The sequence below is a fragment of the Aulonocara stuartgranti genome (assembly GCF_965226115.1).
Source record: "Aulonocara stuartgranti genome assembly, chromosome: 23".
Lineage (NCBI taxonomy): Eukaryota > Metazoa > Chordata > Actinopteri > Cichliformes > Cichlidae > Aulonocara > Aulonocara stuartgranti.
Genome location: NC_138958.1, coordinates 52,770,909 through 52,791,264, shown reverse-complemented (window position 1 = coordinate 52,791,264; position 20,356 = coordinate 52,770,909). Strand labels below are relative to the sequence as shown.

The 20,356-nt window shown below is 42.0% G+C and overlaps 1 protein-coding gene and 1 long non-coding RNA gene across 9 annotated transcripts in view; one reads left to right on the top strand and one right to left on the bottom strand.

The window, feature by feature from the left end:
* LOC309700095 overlaps positions 1–20,356 on the top strand; it is a 436,175-nt gene that overhangs the window by 109,120 nt on the left and 306,699 nt on the right. The gene's annotated exons all lie outside the window — the stretch shown is intronic.
* LOC309700086 (uncharacterized protein) lies at positions 690–8,847 on the bottom strand. 8 transcript variants are annotated; one of them, XM_082523471.1, is made up of 10 exons: positions 8,166–8,847; positions 6,381–6,490; positions 4,949–5,158; positions 3,785–4,831; positions 3,465–3,633; positions 2,509–3,372; positions 2,331–2,390; positions 2,152–2,242; positions 1,828–1,985; positions 690–1,188 (listed from the first exon to the last, which is right to left on the bottom strand). In XM_082523471.1, the coding sequence occupies exons 3-6, from the start codon at positions 5,145–5,147 to the stop codon at positions 3,240–3,242; spliced, it is 1,548 nt and encodes a 515-aa protein (XP_082379597.1). In that variant the 5' UTR covers positions 5,148–5,158; positions 6,381–6,490; positions 8,166–8,847; the 3' UTR covers positions 690–1,188; positions 1,828–1,985; positions 2,152–2,242; positions 2,331–2,390; positions 2,509–3,239. The 8 variants fall into 8 exon arrangements, with proteins under 8 accessions (XP_082379597.1, XP_082379602.1, XP_082379601.1 ...); XM_082523476.1 differs by having other exon boundaries at positions 2,509–2,579; XM_082523475.1 differs by having other exon boundaries at positions 2,509–2,553.

Sequence of the window (20,356 nt, the reverse complement as noted above, 5' to 3'; positions counted from 1 at the left end):
TTTTTATCTAACATTCACACACATTCTTACTCAGATGGGTACATTGGAGAGCAACTTGGGGTTAAGATCTTACCCAATGATATTTGACAGATGACATCTAATCACCTGATGTCCAGCCACACCACATGACCCTCTCTCTCTGTGACCTTATTTCTATGATTTGAATCAATATTCAAGCTTTAAAAAAATCACTTAATTACATTTTGTAAGTTGTACTTCAACATGATTTATCAACAACTATCGCATATGAATATTCAGCCACACTGTAAAAAAAAAAGATGTCAAATTTACGGTAAAATACCGGCAGCTGTGGTTGCCAGGAATATACCGTGTAAAAAATGTGGAATCTGTAAAAGACAATACGGTATACTGGTTTTGTAACCCTAATTTCTAAGGTAGACAACGTATTATTTTACCAAAATCATGATAGAAAAAAAACAAATATATTTGTCAATTATACAGCAATTTAATGTAAAAAATGCAACTTTCCATAGCTTTTTACGGATATTTGCAGTAAAAAAAAAAAAAAAGTTATATAATAATATTTACAGTAATTTGTTGTTAATTTAACAGTAATAGGATAGACCCTACTATTGTAAATAACTGTAAAAATAACAGAAATATGTTAAATCTTATTAAAACCTTTGACAGTAAAAAACACAGTGAAATCGTATAACAAATTACAGCATTTTATTTTGACCAGATACATTTTACGGTAAATTCCTGGCAACCACAGCTGCCGGTATTTTACCGCTAAAAATACAGTACAATATGAGGAACATAAATGGTTTACTGTACATTTTACATTTGCAACTGCTAAATATAGAAAAATCTAAAGATGCTCATATACAACCAAGGTAGAGAATATTACTGAAACAATGAGAAAATTTGACATACCATTTGAAAACAGACTAAACATATCATTTTCTCTATTCCTACAAAACAGCATAGATCTTGAGAATACAGCATGTGTCCATATATATGGCTGGTAATCCATGGAGGAATGAATAAACATGAAACAAAATATTACCTGCCCCTGACCTATCAACAGTAATGAGTCACTGGGTCCTGCCTTGGTGAAGGAAAGGACTCAGTGGACTTTCTAATGCGCATGGTGTCGAAAATACAAGCTCTGCAGGAGTACTTCAATGTCCATCAGGAGTTCACTTTGGACTGGCAGGATCCCCTCTGCAGCAAAAAAATGGACAAAGTTTGATCAGTGCTTGAGCAAAATGCACAGAAATGAACAAAACGTGCTGCCAAAAACAGATCTAATGATAAATGATTTCTTAAGTGTAAAATATACAGTTCTTAAAGGATAGCTATTGTCAAAATGCAACATGGGCTGGTTTTTTTTTTTTTAACTGTAAACGAGACAAACATATCTAAAAGCATAATTACGACAAACGAGCCGTTTTTGAGATTGACCGTGATTTTGTTTTGTGGTCAATAGCCAGTGAATGGGAATACTAGGGGGCCGGGGCATAAATTTGAGCGCATCAAAATTGATACAGGGAAAAAAAAAAAAAAAAAAAAAAAAAAAACAGCCCAGTTTGCGTTTTGGCAATAGTTATACTTTAAATCTACTTTTGTAAAAGTGATACACAGACAACGCAGCCCTAATCACAATCATAATTTGTTGGAAAATGTATTTATCATAGAACTTGAAGTTAATGGCTGAATGCATGGTGATGAGACCTATCATTCAATCTACATTTTATAGCGTATGAAACTGCTCACCTGGACATGAACCTGAGCTCGGCTGATTAAAATTAGTGTCTCCTGTCCATCTTTCTTTAGCAAAACTTGAATAATACCACTGCTTACCTCTCATTGAATCTTTGGGTGCAGACTTAATTGAAGAGCCTCGTATAAACAGGCAGGGTGTGATGTTTAGGGAAACCAAAGAATACAGGCGCCATCATTTCTGCCAGAAGACTCATGGGGTGCAACGAAGCTTTCATTGTGGACTGGCTAGATACCTTCTGCATTCAGAAAGAAAACAAGAAGGGCATACACCATAAACAATAATAACTGACAAAAATAATGAGACAAGAAATTAAAGTAACAAAATAAGTGCAAATCAAGTTTCCCTGTGTTGCAGTGTAGCTGAATGTTTTTCAACAATTTGATTTACGGTAAAACACATACCAAATATTTCCAGCCAAGGTTTGTTTCAATCTTCAGCATGTTTTTCCTGCCATTGTCTTGAAACTGTTCCATCTGTCCCTCTCATTTGATGCTGTTTACAAAAACAAAACAGCAACATTGTAAAGGGAAAAAGGAAAATGAATTTAATGGAGAAAAAAGATTATGACCTGAAATCTCACCATTTCCTGAGAGTCACAGGTCCTTTGAGTATCCTTATGGTTTCTGCTCAAATTCATTGTCTGAAAAGGGTAGGAACAAAACAAACCTTTTTAATCATAATAAAGACAAAATTAGATTTAGAGACAGACAACAAAGAAATGTGTAAAATATCTTGTTGAATCTGTTTACTTTACTAACCTTGAAAGAGACTCTTGGGTCTTAGCTGTGCCACCACCCTTAAACCTTAAAACACATGCATCAGAAAACCACTGCAACAAAATTTCAGATGTCCTCCACTGACATTTTTATTGTCTTGAACATATTTTGACCTCCACACACTTGCTGCTAGTCAAATATATTGCTTTAAACAAATAAAGGCAAAACAAGCATCTAAAGCTTGTCCTGGCATTATGAAAAGAAAAAAGCCAAAACTGCTTAAGCTCTACACTTAAAGTCAACTAACAAATGTATATTAACCATTGTCAGGAAAACATGAATTTGAACAAGCACATAAGCTTGTGACATCACTTTTGCAGAAACGTACAGCTACAAAATGCTATAATAACAGTTAAAGTCAAGTAATGTGTGTAACAGACAGTGCTGTTTAAATTTCAATGTTAACAGTTCAGTGCAACACTTAACTTGTTTGCTAATTAGGGCAATACAAAATTCAAATAGTTTAAACTCTGTTGTATAGAATATAGAACATCTCTGAAACCTCAAAAGTAGAGTTCTCAGTAACAATCCCTAGTTAGAGGGATTGTTTAAAGATATATGATCAAAACCTCTGAAAAGCATGCCTGTGATAACAGAAATCAGGTAAGAGCACAATACTCAATATCAGCTGGGATAACTGAAAACATAAACAACACAGTAGTTCCCAGTCAAGGTACAGTTAAGCTGACTGTACCGATCTGTTCAAAATGTCTCTAAACGGTCTCTCGCCACTCGTGATCAGAGAGATCGGCGATGAGGGTGAGTACTCTTGGGTTCACATGCAGTGTCTTCTTCTTAGTTTTTTCAACTTTTGTTCCCTTCTCTGGGTTAATGTTGAAGAAACACCTTGATAAACACAATAATCCATAATAAAACACTATACAATGAAGAAAAAAAAAAAGAAAAGGGGAAAGGCAAGGGAAAAGTAAAAGAATTACCTCTGAAGAAATTCAAGTGTGGAGCCAAGTTCCAGGGGATAGTGGATGTTCAGGCAGTAGTAGCTACCAATCATCAGACAGATTGCAGAGATGAAGTCAGTTATTTGGTCATTTACAACTTTGTGGTCAATGCTGAGCATGAACAGTCTCGATGCAAAGCAGGAGGATCCTTGGAATGAAATACAAGTGTAAAAGAATTAACTGTAAAACCCCCTTTACCATTCAAATGTGTCTTAAAATAGTGAAAGTGCAGACATTTAATATAGCGTATCCTTGCATTAGCTTAGGTTCTGTGCACACTGTACTAATTTTCAACTCACCACAAACAATGACACATGGTGTCACAGGCAGGCTTTCCACTTGGACTTCTTTTGCCAGACATGTTTCATCAACATAGTGGAAAAGGGTCTCCTCTTTTTCATCGAAATAGGAGAGGAGGAGGAGCATCATATCTTTCACGTCTTCTGAGCAGCCCTTCAGCTGTCCCCTCTGCATTCGAAGCTTTATGACAGCCTCCAAGACACGCTTGCTCTTGTCTGCACAAGTGGTTTTCAGAAAGTCCAGAACCCGTTTTCCCTTCTTTTCCAGACTGGTGAGGAAAGTCTCTTTCAGCGGTACCCCAGTAAGTTCTTCAAAATGGACTGTCATTCCAATCGCCTGAAACAAAAAAGGCCACTCTTCTTTGAGGGTTTGCATGTCTGCTCCGCTGTTTATTGCTTTGCGCTGAGAGTAGTAGGTGCATTTCATTAGAGTTTTTACTTCTTCATGACTGAAGCTTGTCTGTTCACTGAGAATCTTCATACGTTCCTTCTTCTCCTGCTGGGTTTCCAGTGTCTCACTGACTGGCAAAAACTTCATGTCCCACTTTATGCAGCCATATGTGTCTTGAACAGATGCTCGCTTTTCAGGTGTCACTTCATCGGTGTCATCTGATCCTCCCTGTTTGCGCTTCTGTAACACTGGTGAAGTAGACCTCTTCACATTTTCAATTCGTGCCTGAATCTGTTTTACCAAAGAGTGGTACCCCTGTCCTACCACATCCCCCTCTATGACATCCTGCAGTGACTTGGGATACAACGCAACCAGTTTTTTTGCAATTTCAGTCGAGGCTCTTCTACTTGGAGAGGCACAGGCTTTCATCATCTCCTTCACAATGATGCGGATCATCTCCCTCCGCAATCGAGGCTTTGGTCTTTTCTCTCTCTGAAGACACTGGATCAAGTCTTCTGGAAAATCTTCACTTGGAATTCTAAAGTTATCTACCCAGTCTAGAGAATATATTGGACTGGGTGAGGGGGAGGCAGAAAATGAGGAGCAAGAAGATGGAGACGATATGCTGGCCTGGCTTGAAATTTCCATATTTGGTGCTGTAAAACAATATCACAAACAATAGATTAATTGTACTTTTTGGACCTTGGCCAAAGCATAATAGAAAAAACAGAAAGCCCTTCATGGCTATTGTGCAATGAAATCATAATACTTACTGGTTTGTTTCCAGGCAGCCAGCAGTTTTCTTGCCTGAACTGGTCTCAGGACAGAGTTCAGATCAGTCTCACTGATGAACTGCAAGTCCTCAGATGTCTCCACTCCTAATGATTGTAGTGCCTCCACTACAATTTCAAGGATTGAGGCAGACAGGTCCGGCAGCACCTTAGTAATGGAACTCCTTATGCTGTCCCCCATTTCCGAGATGTCTGATAAAAGAATGTGAATAAAGGTCAATTTACACCAAGTTGGTACCTTTGGTCTTAAAACATGAAGCTGATCTTGCTTGATACTACACTTTTATACAGTGTTACGTAAATACCAAACTAACAGCACCATTATTGTGACAGCACACTGTGTTTCAATGGAACCATTTGGTACCCATACTTCATGTAAGATGTTAATGGATAGAAATCAATTAAGTCAATGATGTTCACACACTGCATCTTTTCTTTTTCCTTTCTCACTGAGTGCAGATGATACTGAGAATGGTATTCTGTCACATGCACCGACACCAGAAAATAAACACTGTCATTCTTAATCAAAATGAGAACTACTTCACCAAACTCAACAGAGTCAGAGCCCCCTGTGACAAGGAAGTGTCCTTTCTTGTACTGTGTTCCCTTGTACATCATTTCTACTGTGACCTTTGTATTGGTTTCAGTAAAGTCAAACATTTGAACTGCTTCTTGAATGGCTTTACTGTACAGCACTGAGTAAAATGGAGAACCATCTTTGACCTTCAAGACAGACTGACACAATGACCCTGCTGCAAGATAGGCTTGAAACATCTGATGTCTTTCAGAGAGTGTATGGCAGAGGTTTTTGAAATTTTTCAGATTTCTGGCACACCTCTTGAAATAACTGTGCTTACTTTCAAAGCGCATTGTCCATAATCTTATCAGTGGGCCAAATTTCAGAATCAGTGCTGGGTAATGGCGTAGAAAATGGTGTTTTGGTCTCAGGTTGCATTCTGGGAACAGAGCTTTTCTTGACTCTAAATATTCTTGAATAAGAATATCAAGATATGCTACCTGAGCCACTGAAATTTTCTGAGCACACACCATGTCTACAATATCTTTCAGCTGCAGAGTTAAGTTCCACACATCATCTGTGGGGTCTGTCACTGTGTCACCAACTATGAGAGGCAGCAATCGGAGGAAGTTCCAGTTCTGTATAGCCTGTCCTGAGAGTTTAGCTGCTTGAGGACTGACCTCAGATGGCTTTGTAGAAGCATCAGAGGCATGGTAACTAAACTGTTTGATGCGTCGGTTCAGAGTGGAGTAAGTGAACCATGCTTTTTTCTTTATGAAGTATTTCAGATACAGTGCCACATCATAAGCCAAAACTCCCTCAAAGATATCATGACCTAGACATGGTGGCAAGCCTGGCATACAAACGTTGAAGTATTTCAGTGAATTGAACACTGACCTGAACTTCACTCCTTCGACGTCTGGTGTATTGTCAATCTGGAGGCGATCAACAGCAGAGTTGTAGTTCTCTTTGGTACGTTCTGGTCCACACAGATTTGGGTCAGCACCCTGAAATTCAGATTTCGTTATCAGGCAGTACCTGCAGAAGTACTTTGAAGAACTAAAGTTTTCAGTGAAGCCACCAATACAGTGAGAACCCAGATTATCACCAGCAATGCAAAACAAAGTTCCTTTGACTCTAGTTTCATCTGATGCAACAATCCCACTGTCCTCCAATTCTTTCAAGTCTGCCAGTAATTCAGAGAACACATTAGCATGACCAAACTCTTTAAAATCTTTCTCCCTGCACAGTAAGACAAGAGACATGTGATCTGTGTCTGAGCGTACATGAAGTGGCAATTTTGCCACTGATGCATATATAGCTAATACCTTGTGTTTTGTCCTTGCAGAGCCTAAAGGGTTAGCGACTTCAAAGGCATCCTGGTAGAGTACTAGCTTGAGACATGATGGGTTTTGACCAAAAAAATCATTTGATTTAAACAGCTTACTATCACTTAAGTCACACAGAACATCAGCAGGAGGCTCAGTAGAGGGCTCTTCTGATTTCTGCCACAGATCAGACTCTAGCAGACATCTCAAAGTCTCTCTTAAAGGCACATAATAGGCAAACCTATCTTTTCTGTTTTCATCTCTCCCTAAAAATATTTTCTTTGGTTCCACATAGTTGAAGGCTTTTTTAAAGATCTGAGCTCTGGAGTGCACTGTCCTCAATGGCCCGGTATGACATGCAGAAAAAAGATCATAGCTTTTGACAGACTCGCAGACTTTGTTGATGTCCTCCTCTGATAATGATGTGTCATCTTTTAACAGTGATGCAAGTTTACCCAAACTGTATGTCTGTCCCAACTCATGTATGTTCTGCATTTCCTCCACAATGTTCTGTATGGTTGAAGCAGGCAGTAGAAACTGACCCTGCAATTTTAAGTAGAATAGTGAAACGTTTCTCAGAAAAAGATCACAGAATTCAGGGGGCATTTCCATATTATCTTCATCTGTAATAGACTGTGCAGCAGGCTCGGAAATCAAGGGTACAAAGTCATCTGATGTGGTTGGAACAGATGATGATTGACATGCAGACTGTCTATATAAATCACCAATGCTGCTGTCTGAAAACTCTCTGTGTTTACGTGACATGTGAGCAGTAAAAGATGATTTAACTCTAAAGGTATTTGTGCATCCTCTTACTGGACAAGTGACCACGTGTCCTTCCACAATATGGCTCTTCAGATGAGCTATTAACTCTTTAGAGTTCTGACACTGACGTTCACACATCGCCATTGCACATGTAAACGAAGAAACCACCGCCACACCAGTGACATGGGTGGGGGCAGTGTCTTCGGTAAAAATGAGCCTTAAACGCGCCATACCTGGTGTATGTCTGCTTGCAGCCTGCTTCAATACACCGAAAGAAACTACGTGGCTCATTCCGATGCAGTTTACAATGAAGCACGTAGCCCCTTGATGACTGAACTACCTTACCACAGAAATTACACGTTAACATAACTCCATGTACTTTGGTAATTCCTCCCTAGCGAATTAAGCACGCCAAATACAGAAACTAATCCAGAGCAATGCTTCCCTCGCGACAGTAATGCTAACTCAACTCACAAATGCTAACTAAATTCACAACCTCACTCATAAAAAACGAACTGCTAAAATTATCTATAAACGCTGGGCTGGTGGATTTTTATAACAGAGATAACTTGAAGTTGCATGTACTCACCTCACCTCGAACTAATTGTAAGCTGCCAGGATGTCTACAAATTCCGAAGATGCTGTGGTCCAAGCAGCAATAAATGGCGCTAAATTGCGAGTTCAAAACTGTGTCCGTTAGTGAAGCCAACTTGAGTCTCCTGCATGAAAAAAAGAGCGGTTGGCACACAGCTCAGCAGCGCGCCGCGCTATTGGTCATTTTCAGGTGACGTTATCCCGCAATGTAACGTCGCTCTTTGTTTCTTTAGGAGGAGGTTCGAATTTGATCAGAAGTCACGTCTGCAGACCGCTGCAGCCACGTCTTGCCTTGCTTCCCCTTTTTTTGGTGAAATGGTTCGCTCATACTGCACAATGTTGCTACCAGATTTTTTTTTTCTCTGCAATTCGAACGTAAAACGTCTGTACACAGTTTACCAGCAGTTTAGCTACCAATCAACAGCGATCACACAAACTCAAAATTTAAGGTGGACCCACTTAAGGTGGTCTGATAATATGGCGTGAAACACAACAACATATAGTTGTTTTAAAATAATAATTAAAAAAGATTATTGAAATCAATTTTATTCACAACCATGAACTTTATTTTTAACATCTTCTTTTGCTGTTGATTTTTTTATCAGAAGGTTAACAATGATATACTGCAGGCCTAACTTTTAATCTGTATATCAGTATCTGAATTTTAAAATAAAAAAAATACTATCAGTTTTATTGTCTTTCACTGCTGATATTTGCTTCTTTTTTTTGTTTGTTTTTTTTTGTTAATGGTATGTACTGGTTGTTTTATTACGGTGGACCCTATTTTTTAACATCTTGCTTCTGTAAAAATGAATGTTTTTGTTTGCTTAAAAATCTACAGCTTTATACTGTGAATTCCAATGTGCACAACCCCAAAAGATGTAGTTTTACTCAAATAATACCGTAAAATCTAAGTTTTTCAGACATTTTCAACATTACAATATGTAATTGTAAAATGTATGCATATTTATTTGTTTTCACAGAAAATATTTATAATTTCAACATTTTATTACAGTAAAAAACAAAGTTTTATCCAGTCTCACAATTAACGGTTATTCAATCTATTTAATACAGTAAAAGGAAGTTTTTGGTTTTACGCTCCATTACCGTTGGAATTTGACGGTGTTTTGATGTATATTTTACTGACTTTTTTTACAGTGCACATATGAGTATACTTTCCTTCATGCTTCCAATGACTGGATTTGGTGTGTGGTAGTAACATGTAAATGAACATTTTTTTTAATTATCTGAATATATATGAGTGCTTGTGTATAAATACACAAACAATACACACATGCTTTCAATTGTTTAATTTAAGTGATCTAGTAGCTCTGCTTGGAAGTTCAGTTAATGCTAGAAATGTGTTTTGGAGTTTGTACGTGCATTGTCTCTAGGGGCCACCATATATATTTATATATAAACATATATAAATAAAACCACAGGGTTTTTTACATTAGTAATTCCTTTTGTGCATAATTTTATATTGTTGTTAATAATAAATTAATTAAAGCAACAAAACAACCTGAAGAGCCGGTTCTCTAAAACGAGCCGGAAATCCCATCACTAGTCCATGCCGACGTTCATTGCTAAGAGGCTGGTAACAGCAGAGAAAAAGACCCCTTGCAAACGGAAGCAGATGGGGAAAGGCAAAGCAGCAGCACTTCTGTTAGCAGAGCATAGAAAAGCCATAGCAACCCTGCTGTAAAGCTACTGGCTGCCCACTAAGGCCCACACTTCCTGCAATGCAAAATGAGTGTTTTACTATAAGAAAACCAAACCATAAAAGACAGATTGTGACAAATCGGAGTTACGTACCAATTAAACGGCGTCACTCGATTTATGAACAGAGTGGCTCATAGGAGGCTTCTGCAGCTATGACATATAAACAACATTGGTTCACTACCGAGTGAAACAATGTACGCACTGCACCGAATAAACACATACCAGCCACGATGGAGGCTTCAGGAAGGTAATCCACGGGTGATCTCTGTAACACAAACACCACAATCAACACAAGTACTGCCAATTCAGGCTTAGGCAACAACGATATGTACGCAGCTCCTACCTGCAACACCGGGGGAAGTCAGGTGACCGAAAGGAGACAACAGGTACGTGATTCGGGGATGCTCAGACGGCCACTATTTATACTAGCGCCTCCTAATGCGCCTGACTAAAAGTAGGATCAGCCAGAACATTTAATATTCATCTTGCCACATACAGTAACAAAGTATTTGTACTCACTTTACTTACCATCTCTGCTGACTACCAGTGCTTTCTCCACAGAGGAACAAAGGGTAAACAACAAACCAGGACACAGTGATAGAATAGAATAGAATAGAATAGAATAGAATAGAATAAACCTTTATTATCCCAAGGATGAGAAATTGGGTGCTACACGGCTCTTATAGCAAGGGGAATATAAAACATAAAAGGAAGACACAAGTGGTCCTTTATACAAGCAACTGAAGTTCGTATATACAGGTAACAATGTACAGAAATATGTATGAAATGTACAGTGACCAAACGAGCTGATGAGTAAGATAACTATGTTAAACTGTGTTATAGAGTCCAACAGCTGCTGGTAATAATGACCTGCAGTAGCGCTCCTTCCTACACTTTGGGTGTAAAAGTCTACTGCTGAACGAGCTGCTCAGACAGTCTCATGCAGGGGGTGGGAGGTGTTGTCTATGAGGGATGTTAGCTTAGACAACATCCTCTCCTCCCCAACCTGCTCGATGGACTTCAGAGGACAGTCCAGGACACAGCTGGCCCTCCTGACCAGTTTGTTGAGTTTCCCTCTGTCCCTCTCTGCCATTCCACCACTCCAGCAGACCACAGCATAGAAAATAGCAGACGCCACCACAGTGTCAAAAAACATCCTCAGGAGTGTCCTCTTCACCTCAAAGGATCTCAGCCGCTGTAGCAGGTGGAGACGACTTTTTGTCCCTTTTTGTAAAGTGCATTTGTGTTTGTGGACCAGTCCAGTTTGTTACTGAGGTGAACTCCCAGGTATTTGTACTCCTCCACCGTTTCAATGTCCAAACCCTGGATGTTCACTGGTGTAATAGGGGGTGGCTTCTTGCTGAAGTTAATCACCAGCTCCTTCATCTTGCTGGCACTGAGGCGAAGATGGTTCTGTTCGCACCAGCTGACGAAGTCATTGATGACCCCCTTGTATTCCAGTTTGTTTCCCTCCAACACCCGACCCACAATGGCGGTGTCGTCTGAGAACTTCTGGAGATGGCAAGTGTCCATGTTATAACTGAAGTCTGCAGTGTGCAGGTTGAAGAGGAAAGGGGCTTGTACTGTTCTTTGTGAGGCCCCCGTGCTACAAACTACCACCTGTAGCATCAGCGTCATCCACCCCGATGTTCAGCTGAAACTGCAGTAGGTCTAGATCTCTCCTGGCTAGTGGGCGAAGGTGGTGAAGTATGATCTTCTCCATGGTCTTCATCGGGTGTGAAGTCAGTGCAACGGGTCTGAAGTGGTTTGGCTCCTTAGGGTGCATTGTCTTTGGGACTGGCACCAAGCAGGAGGTCTTCCACTGAATGGGGACCCTCTCCAGGCTGAGACTGAGGTTAAAGATGTATGTGATAACCTCACAGAGTTGATCTGCACAGTCCCTCAATAGTCTGGAGCTGATTCCATCCGGACCCGTGGCCTTCCTGGTTTTTATCTTCCTCAGCTGACTTTGCACCTGGTCAGTTGTGATGGAGAGGCTGCAGTGTAGGGTGTGGGTGGTTAGCTCCTGATGACTGGCGTGGGGGGGGGAGGCAGTAGAGTCGTTGAAGGAATAGGAAAAGGGGGGCAGGTGAGGTGCATTTGATGTCCCCGGTGCTATAGGGGGTTGCAGAGAGGTGTGAAGGAGGTGTGAAGAGCTCTGGTGGATGGGGGAGAGAAGGGCTTCTGAATCAGACCTGTTAAAAAACTGGTTCAATCTGTTAGCCCAAACCTGGTCTCCAGACTGTGGACCCCCTCTGCTCACTGTGCTTCTTCCAGTGATGGTGTTCAGTCCCCTCCACACACCTCTGGTGTTGCTCTGCTGAAGCTGCTCCTCCAGCTTCCTCCTGTAGCTGTCCTTTCCCCTCCTTATCTCTCTCCTTAGCTCCTTCTGGACTCTCCTCATTTCCTCTCTGTTTCCAGATCTGCATGGTGCATGTTTAAATAAGGAAGGTTTATTAATCAAAATAATGTATTAATTAAATAGACGTAACAAAGTTTTTTTCACATATTCAAAGCACCACAATGGTAGCCTGATATCCTGCAGAACTGTCACAGGATATTAAGCATAAGCTGGAAACTTAGCTCTCTCGAGTGGGCAAACATAATGAAGCAGTTCATTTAATTTGTAGATTCAAGATGCTTTACATATTTTGGCCACCAGATGTCACTGAAGAGGACTCTGTTGCTTCTAGTATTGAACCGTTTTTCATTACAAGCTTCCATGCTTCAGAAAGCTTTATCTGACATTACTAGCAGAACAAATGCAAGCAAAACAGCAAATGAGAGACTGCTATTATGGTAGGCCAGGGAAGTGGCAGATTCACAAAAAGGGACAGAGAACAGAGAGACAGAAAAATAATGAAAAAGACATGAGCTCTGAAGGAGGTCGACATGGTGATGAAGCAGTTAGAACTTATGCTTCACAGCCAGAAAGTTCTGGGTTCAAATCCCAGCTGAGACATTGCTTTGCATGTTTAATTCAGTACCTGAAGCCCACTGATGCCCCACAGTGGAAGTGAGTGCCTTGACACAGAGCTCATATCTGTCTCAAGGCATCATCTGATCTCTTTATGGACATACAGTACTGTGCAAAAGTTTTAGGCAGGTGACAAAAAGTGTTGTAAACTTTGAAAAATGGAAATGTTAATCATTTATTTTCATCAATCAACAAAATGCAGTGAATGAACAAAAGAGAAATCTAAATCACATCAATATTTGGTGTGACCACCCTTTGCCTTCTTTGAGGTACACTTGCACACAGTTTTTGAAGAAATTCAATTGATACAGCGCCAAATCACAACAACAGTTAAGGTGCTTTATATTGCACAGTAGATCCTACATTAATACATACAGAGAAAAACCCAACAATCATATGACCCCCTATGAGCAGCACTTTGGCGACAGTGGGAAGGAAAAACTCCCTTTTAACAGGAAGAAACCTCCGGCAGAACCAGGCTCAGGGAGGGGCGGGGCCATCTGCTGTGATTGGTTGGGGTGAGAGAAGGAAGACAGGATAAAGACACGCTGTGGAAGAGAGACAGAGGTTAATAACAGATATGATTCAGTGCAGAGAGGTCTGTTAATACATAGTTACAGCATTTTTTCACACCTGCCTAAAACTTGCACATTACTGTACATGTGCATCACAATTTATTGGTCACAGGCATAATATTCTCAAACGTTTTCCGTGTCTATTGTAGAATATTGAACGTCAGTATGGATATCTTTAGCATCCACAGTAATTATATGTTTTGCTATCACTTTAGACAGAGGTAGATATGCAAATAGATTTATGGAAGTGTTACATTTGTTGTAGTTCCCATCTTTAAGTGGATTTAGATCATAGACATTTGCCCTCTAAACCATGGGATATGGGCTGACCATCATTTGACCTGGTTAAACTTTTGACCTTTAGCAAATAAGCTGTAGATACTGATTAAATGTATTTACAAATAAATAAATAAAACCAAAATGTTACTCCACAAAAACAGTATTGACATCTACAGTCCCAGATTACTACCAGGAGCTTCCGGATTAAGTTTGATTCTATGTTTTGGAGTTTGAGGGTTTATTTTCTTTTGAACAATGAGTCTAAAATTCACTTCGAAGGCCCAGCAGACATCAAAGAAATAGTTTGGCTTATTTTTAAACATCTAAATTTTTAATTTCAAATGCAGAAACAAAAAGACATGAGACCTAATAAGTGAGATGCATAAACTTAACAATGTTAAGAAGATTCCAATCTCCTAAATCCTCTGCACCCAGCTGAGCACCAGTGAAAGGTCACTATGAGCATCTGCTGTGCAGCACAAGCTGTAGGAGGGGACAGACATTTTCAACACTTCCACTAAGTTAACACTGTCAATCAAGAAGATTTATAAAGTTCAGGCTGTCTTTGCTGACGATTAAGCAGGGTACAGTCACGTTTGGATGGCTCCATCTATCAACCACTAAAAGTGAAGCAGATATGCACTGGGTCATCCTTCTTCTTGTCACACCATAAAAGTATCCGGGTGTGTACATAAGTCTTCACCATGTTTGCCATCGAGGATTTGCTTGACACTTTGCAATGACCCTCCAGCAAAAGAAGCTTTTCTTGATGTTTATAAATCAATGATATTACACGCTACATTATGAACGACAAGCAGTCCTCGACACACAGAGCACGGCAAGAAAAATTGTCATGTAGGTTAATGTTTTACAACGAAATATATGCACTGTATATAGGCTATATTTTAAACTTGATTAAGTGATCCATGTGCATCAAATAAATTATAAATAAAATGAAAACAGACTAAAAGTTGAGCAGCTAGTAACTGAATCTAGTCACCATAGCTAGTGATTTGATAAGACATTTCATTTGAATATTCAACTAAATGACTTCCCTCAAAATGGTTTTGAAATATGCAGACCTATTTTGTGCATTACATTTTTACATAGGTCTGCGTGTACTGTCCATCCATCCATCCATCCATTTTCATCCGCTTTGTCCGGGGCCGGGTCGTGGGGGCAGCAGCCTAAGCAAAGAGGCCCAGACCTCCCTCTCCCCAGCCACCTCCTCCAGCTTATCCGGGGGAATACCAAGGCGTTCCCAGGCCAGCCAAGAGATATAATCTCTCCAGCGTGTCCTGGGTCTGCCCCGGGGCCTCCTCCCGGTGGGACATGCCTGGAACACCTCACCCAGGAGGCGCCCAGGGGGCATCCTTGTCAGATGCCCGAACCACCTCAGCTGGCTCCTTTCGATGTGGAGCAGCATCTGCTGCTCCACATCGAAAGGAGCTGCGTGTACTGCGAAAGGAGCTGCGTGTACTGTAGGGCTGCTAATTCTGCTTCACTATGGACAGTTTATTTTTAAGAGTCCTCCCTGGCTGGCAGGGTTGGCTTCTGTCTCTCTGGTTTGATTTTCTTACGCTCCTCTCTTTTGACTGTTGCTTTTGTTATTTGTGCCAGTGGGTGGGACTCATCCTGGGTGTAAATATATGACAAGGACCCATCACACACACAGGTAGCATTTTTGGACCACAGTCTTTTTATTTGGCCTCATGGAAACAACAATAATAATGACGACCTTACAGTGGAGACAACTCCAGCTCAGTCCTGCTTCCTCTGTTCCCAGCAGTCTTCTAAACATACAGGGCCTCATCAGGAGATTAGGCCCAGCTGCCCCATCAGGCTCCCTGGAACTGTCCTCAGAACCCACTGCACCACCCCTCCTCTGCAGCGGAGGAGGGGTGACCAAACCTCCGTCACAAAATACCTCAGAGTACACACTGACGGTAAACTGGACTGGGATAATAACACCACTGCGTTCTGGAAGTGCCAGAATCGTCTCTGTTTTCTGAGGCGGGTGAGGTCCTTTAACATCTGTCAGACAATGCTCAGGATTTTCTATGAGTCGTTTGTGGCCAGTGACATCCTCTATGCTGCTGTATGCTGGGGCAGCAGTTTGAGGGTCACAGATGCCAACAGACTCAATAAACTGATGCACAAAGCCAATAATGTTGTGGGGATGCAGCTGGAATCTCTTAAGGTGGTGTCAGAGGGGCAGATGTTGTCCAAGATAAGGCCGTGCTGAATAATACCTCCTTATTTAATTTAAGTTACTGTTCTTAATTCTCTTAATTTCATTCTTTCTTGAGCTCTCAGCGAAGGCGGTCGCACTTTTCTCCTCTCCTCCTCACCCTTATCTTCCCTGCTTAGCCTCTATGTCCTTGTCTTGTCTTGTGTGCATTTACTTTCCCTGGAACAGTCTCTCACTGTCGTTCTCTAAAACCTAAAAGAGAATTATGGATTTGATCAACTGGTCTCTGAATGCTATTGACACCCTTTAACGAGAAGTCTGGGCTCGGGAGAGCCCGAGTGCCCTGGAGGGACTTTCCCTGCCGGATACACGATGGACGGGTGGCAGAACTGGAGGACCATGTGCCTGGCGGGACTGTCGATCGAGGACGCTGAAGATATCTACCTATTCGGAACCATGATAACAGGGTTCATGCTGATCGGCGTTGGCCTAGCCCTGCTTTATCAGAGAAATAAGAAAGCGGAACCGGCTGTTCAAACCCCCACAAGGCTGCCCGCTGGATTCGAAGCGACGGGACGAGGCGCGACCTCTCACAACGAACGTAATATGGTCAACACCTTGGAGACGCTTACAGCTGCTGTGAAGGCTCAAAACAACACCATTGAGCGTATGAGGGGAAACATCAGAGAGAGGCCTGCTCAAAATGAGACCCTTGAGCGACAGCTGGAAAACATCGCGGAACGGATCACTGCAGCTGTGGGGTCTCAGAATCAAAAGACTGACAACACCATGGAACAGAAGTTTGATACCATCATGGGGAGGCTCGCGGCTCTCCAACGGGAGATCGAGGGACCAGTGTCAGAGTGCTAAATTCGAGCTGCTCACAAAGGAGAAATCAACAATATTCAACATTTGGACACCACGGCGCCAGCTGCTAGGCCCAAGGCTGGAGCCCACCAAAACAACTCCCTGATAACGACTGTGTGATGACTATTCTTCCCGTCCCATGAAGGACACCTGGATCGGCTGGAGGACTGTTTACTTAGCCTGATAGAGCGAAGGACACTGTCTCAGCTGAACTATGGACACGCACACACATACACTCACACTGATAGGCACTCACTCATCCCCCTCCCTTCCAAACGCCTTCGATGCTTGTTCCTGCGGGGGAAGACGGCGGGTCTGCGCGCCGCGCTGAAATGGTAGCATGGTGTAGGACGACTGCTGTGTTCCTTCGGATTACCCCCCACCCCCCTATCCATCCCCTGTGGCTTGTCATGTGCTCTAATGTTGTGATGTGGACATTAATGTGCTCTCTGTGCAGAGGAGGTTTTTTGTTTCCTGTTCTCATGCTGTCCTCCCATAGGTTGCCCAGCGTGTGAAGAGGTCTCTTTTTTTCCTCTTGTACTTTTCCCATTGTTGTGTAATTTTTTCAGTGTTATTCTCTGCAACACTGCCGATCTCCGACTGTATTCCCATGTGATGTCTTTGTTGTGTGTGTAAGTCGGGGGGGGGGTCCTATTCCTCTGTGGGGCAACCTGCACATGGCCAATAAAGCATTCATTCAATTCAATTCAATTCAATTACTGTCTTGGAGTAACTATGACCACTTTTGTGCTTCCGGTATGATGGCGCCTGTGTTTGACTTTGCCGCTGCAGTTTGTCTCGCACTGCTCTAGTGCTGTTCTTTTCAGCCTTCCTGTTCTCCCTTTTTGTCACTGATGTGTTGGCTGCCTTAGTCTATGATCACCTGACGCTGCTATCTATTCGATCCTCGATGGTGGGTCTGGATACCTCATCCTCCTGCGATGGGATATTCCATCCTCTGCTGCTGGTGTCTGGATCTTCGTCAGATGTCGTCAGATGTCGCCAATGCTACCTTTTTGGGCCCACACAAATCGTGGAGGAGGAGAGGAAAAAAAGCAGGCATCCAGGTGAAACTTAGACTTTTCTGGAAGCGAGAATAAGCTGGGAAGCGACGCTGAGCATTTCTGGTCACCTGTGCTCAGACAGTTTGTACGGAGGGTTACTTTTCTTCCTTGTCCCTGCTTGATTATGTCGGGCCTGGACCTATGAGACTGTGCTTGCTCAGGAGTGTTCATCCAGACTGGCCTTCTGTCCTCACAGTGAGTGGAATTTACAAGCGTCACGGATCAAACCCTCAGTTTTTATGTCCCCTAAATCAGGCCATTTCTGTTAATTATTCAACTTCTAGCTCGCTGAGCATGGCGCTCATTAATCTAGCTAACAGTAAATAACAGTAAATACTAAATATTGAATGTTTTTTGCAGCACGCAGGGCCGACAGCGCACAATGTGCTTTGAGGTAGCAGCCAAGAAAGATGTAGTTTGTATCTGTGAACACCCGTGTGCACACCTGGGTGGATCAGCGTGCTTGTATTCAAAAGGTTTCTCCATAATTAACCTCAGTGTGTGAAGAGGACTCTCCATTTACATGAACAAACTGGAGTCTTTTAGATAGATATGATTCATGGTCCGTGGGAGTGTCTGAGGTTTTTTCCACCTGTGGTAGTTTGTCTTCTGTTCTAGCACCTCACCCGGGCTCCATCTGCGAGCAATCAGCGGGAGGGCTTCTTAAACCGGTGCAGCCTGATACTCCTTGCCAGTTCATTATGCTTTCCATGGCAGTAACTAGGCAGCTCTTCAGAAAACCTTTCGTACCCGTTTTCCTCATGTAACCGTGTTTTCCCTGTGTTCAGAGGTTGCTGCTTCCCACGGTTTGGACTCACCTGGAGCTGCGTTTTCTCTCTCCTCCTTGCCTGCCTGCCCACACTCTGGCTGTAGTGCTGCTGTCAGTGAAACCCTCTGCACTCTCGAAATACCGTGGACCTCCCCTCCTCAGAGCTTTCAAAGCACGGATCTGCAAGTAAGGAAAACAAATTCATCTCAATTACCTGCTCTAACCAGAATCACATTCCCTAATATTTTCTGCTGCATAATAAACACTCTTGTAAATAGACACACTACGCAGTTTGGTGTCTGCATAAGTGCTTGTGTGATTGGGTGAATGTGGCATGTTGTATAGAGTACTTTGAGTGCTCCGGGAGAGTAGAAAAGCGCTATATAAGAATCAGTCCATTTACCATCTCTGTGCCTTCTTTTTCCATTGTTTCTCACACACAGAGCCAAATTACAGTGTGGCTGATCATGAGTTGTTGACAGTGAAGCTGGCACGGGAGGAATGGAGGCAACTATTCATGGTCTGAATACCAGGTGGGTATTGTTCGTCGCCTGTTTTAATTTCACCATAACTTACCGCCCACGGTCACAAAATCTCAAGCCTAATGTCTTTTCATGTCAATACTCCCCCAATGACACTTCAGTACTGCTATCACACTTGTCAACCAGTCCTATTCAAGCCACACCCTCTACAGCATCCTAGTAATGTCTCATAAGTTGTATTGACATTTCTTCCTTAGATTGCCATTTAAAAGCACTTTTTAACCACTGAGACAAATGTCAATGATCCATATGAAACAATGTCATTCCCCTCTGTAACATGAGGAACAGAAGAGACAGTCTTGCTTTAATGGGATTTGCTGCTGTGGTTTTGGTTGTGACTCTGGAACTGGTGGGGTGAGCAGAGAGAGGGATGGGGGCTAGGGGGATTACATTGTCTTATCGATCTGACTTCGACTGTGGAAAGGGAGGAGTCACAAATCAGCAAACCTACCAACACCACCATTTAGAGATTTCTCCTCCAATTGTCACATAGTCTTACCTTGCAGGGGGAAAAAACCCATCAGCATCTTAGAGGTCATTGTGTAAACCTTTTTACATCCCTTTCGTACTCTGAAAAACACTCAACCCCTGTAACTGTTTCTCTGCCAATGGCCCAATTAAACACGTGCACTTCGTTGTCAGTACCTAGAAAGTGCCAGAGGTCTTGTCTATGATCCTTCTAATAAAACATCTTCAAATAGCTTGGCTGAGGCCCCTACAGAAAGGTTGACAAAGGTGCTGATACATGAATAGTGCCATCAATTATTTGCCATCAATATTCCTCTAAAACGGACGGAGCAGTGGAGCAGCCAAGGGAATGCACTGAATTAAAAATCATAAAATATAATTTATTATACAAAACAGTTAAAAATGCAAAGGCAATTAAAACAACACTGGCCAGGGAAAACTCACAATAAAAATCAATAAAACATAAACATTAAAAGTCCAGTGTTGTCTGCCACGGTATAAAAGTCACTACAAGTTAAGATCCAGCCAATCAGAGCGGGCAAGGAAAAACGGCGGCGGTGGCGGCGCAGTCCTGTCAGCGTTTCTGCTTCAGAGTGCTGGAAGAGAGGGGCAGCGACAGTCACTGTTCTTTATAGTGGCTATGGTTGATTATAGTGGGATAAGTCGCGAGACTTACCCCGGATAGGCAGAGCTCTTAACTCTGCCCGCCGCTTTCTTGTAGTACGCCAATCG

Coding starts and splice junctions, on each gene's coding strand:
- LOC309700086 (XM_082523471.1), bottom strand. CDS start 5,147: ATGGGGGACAGCATAAGGAGTTCCATTACTAAGGTGCTGCCGGACCTG. Junction 4,832..4,948: donor GGCTGCCTGGAAACAAACCA/GTAAGTATTATG, acceptor ATTGTTTTACAG/CACCAAATATGGAAATTTCA. Junction 3,373..3,464: donor ACACTTGAATTTCTTCAGAG/GTAATTCTTTTA, acceptor GTGTTTATCAAG/GTGTTTCTTCAACATTAACC.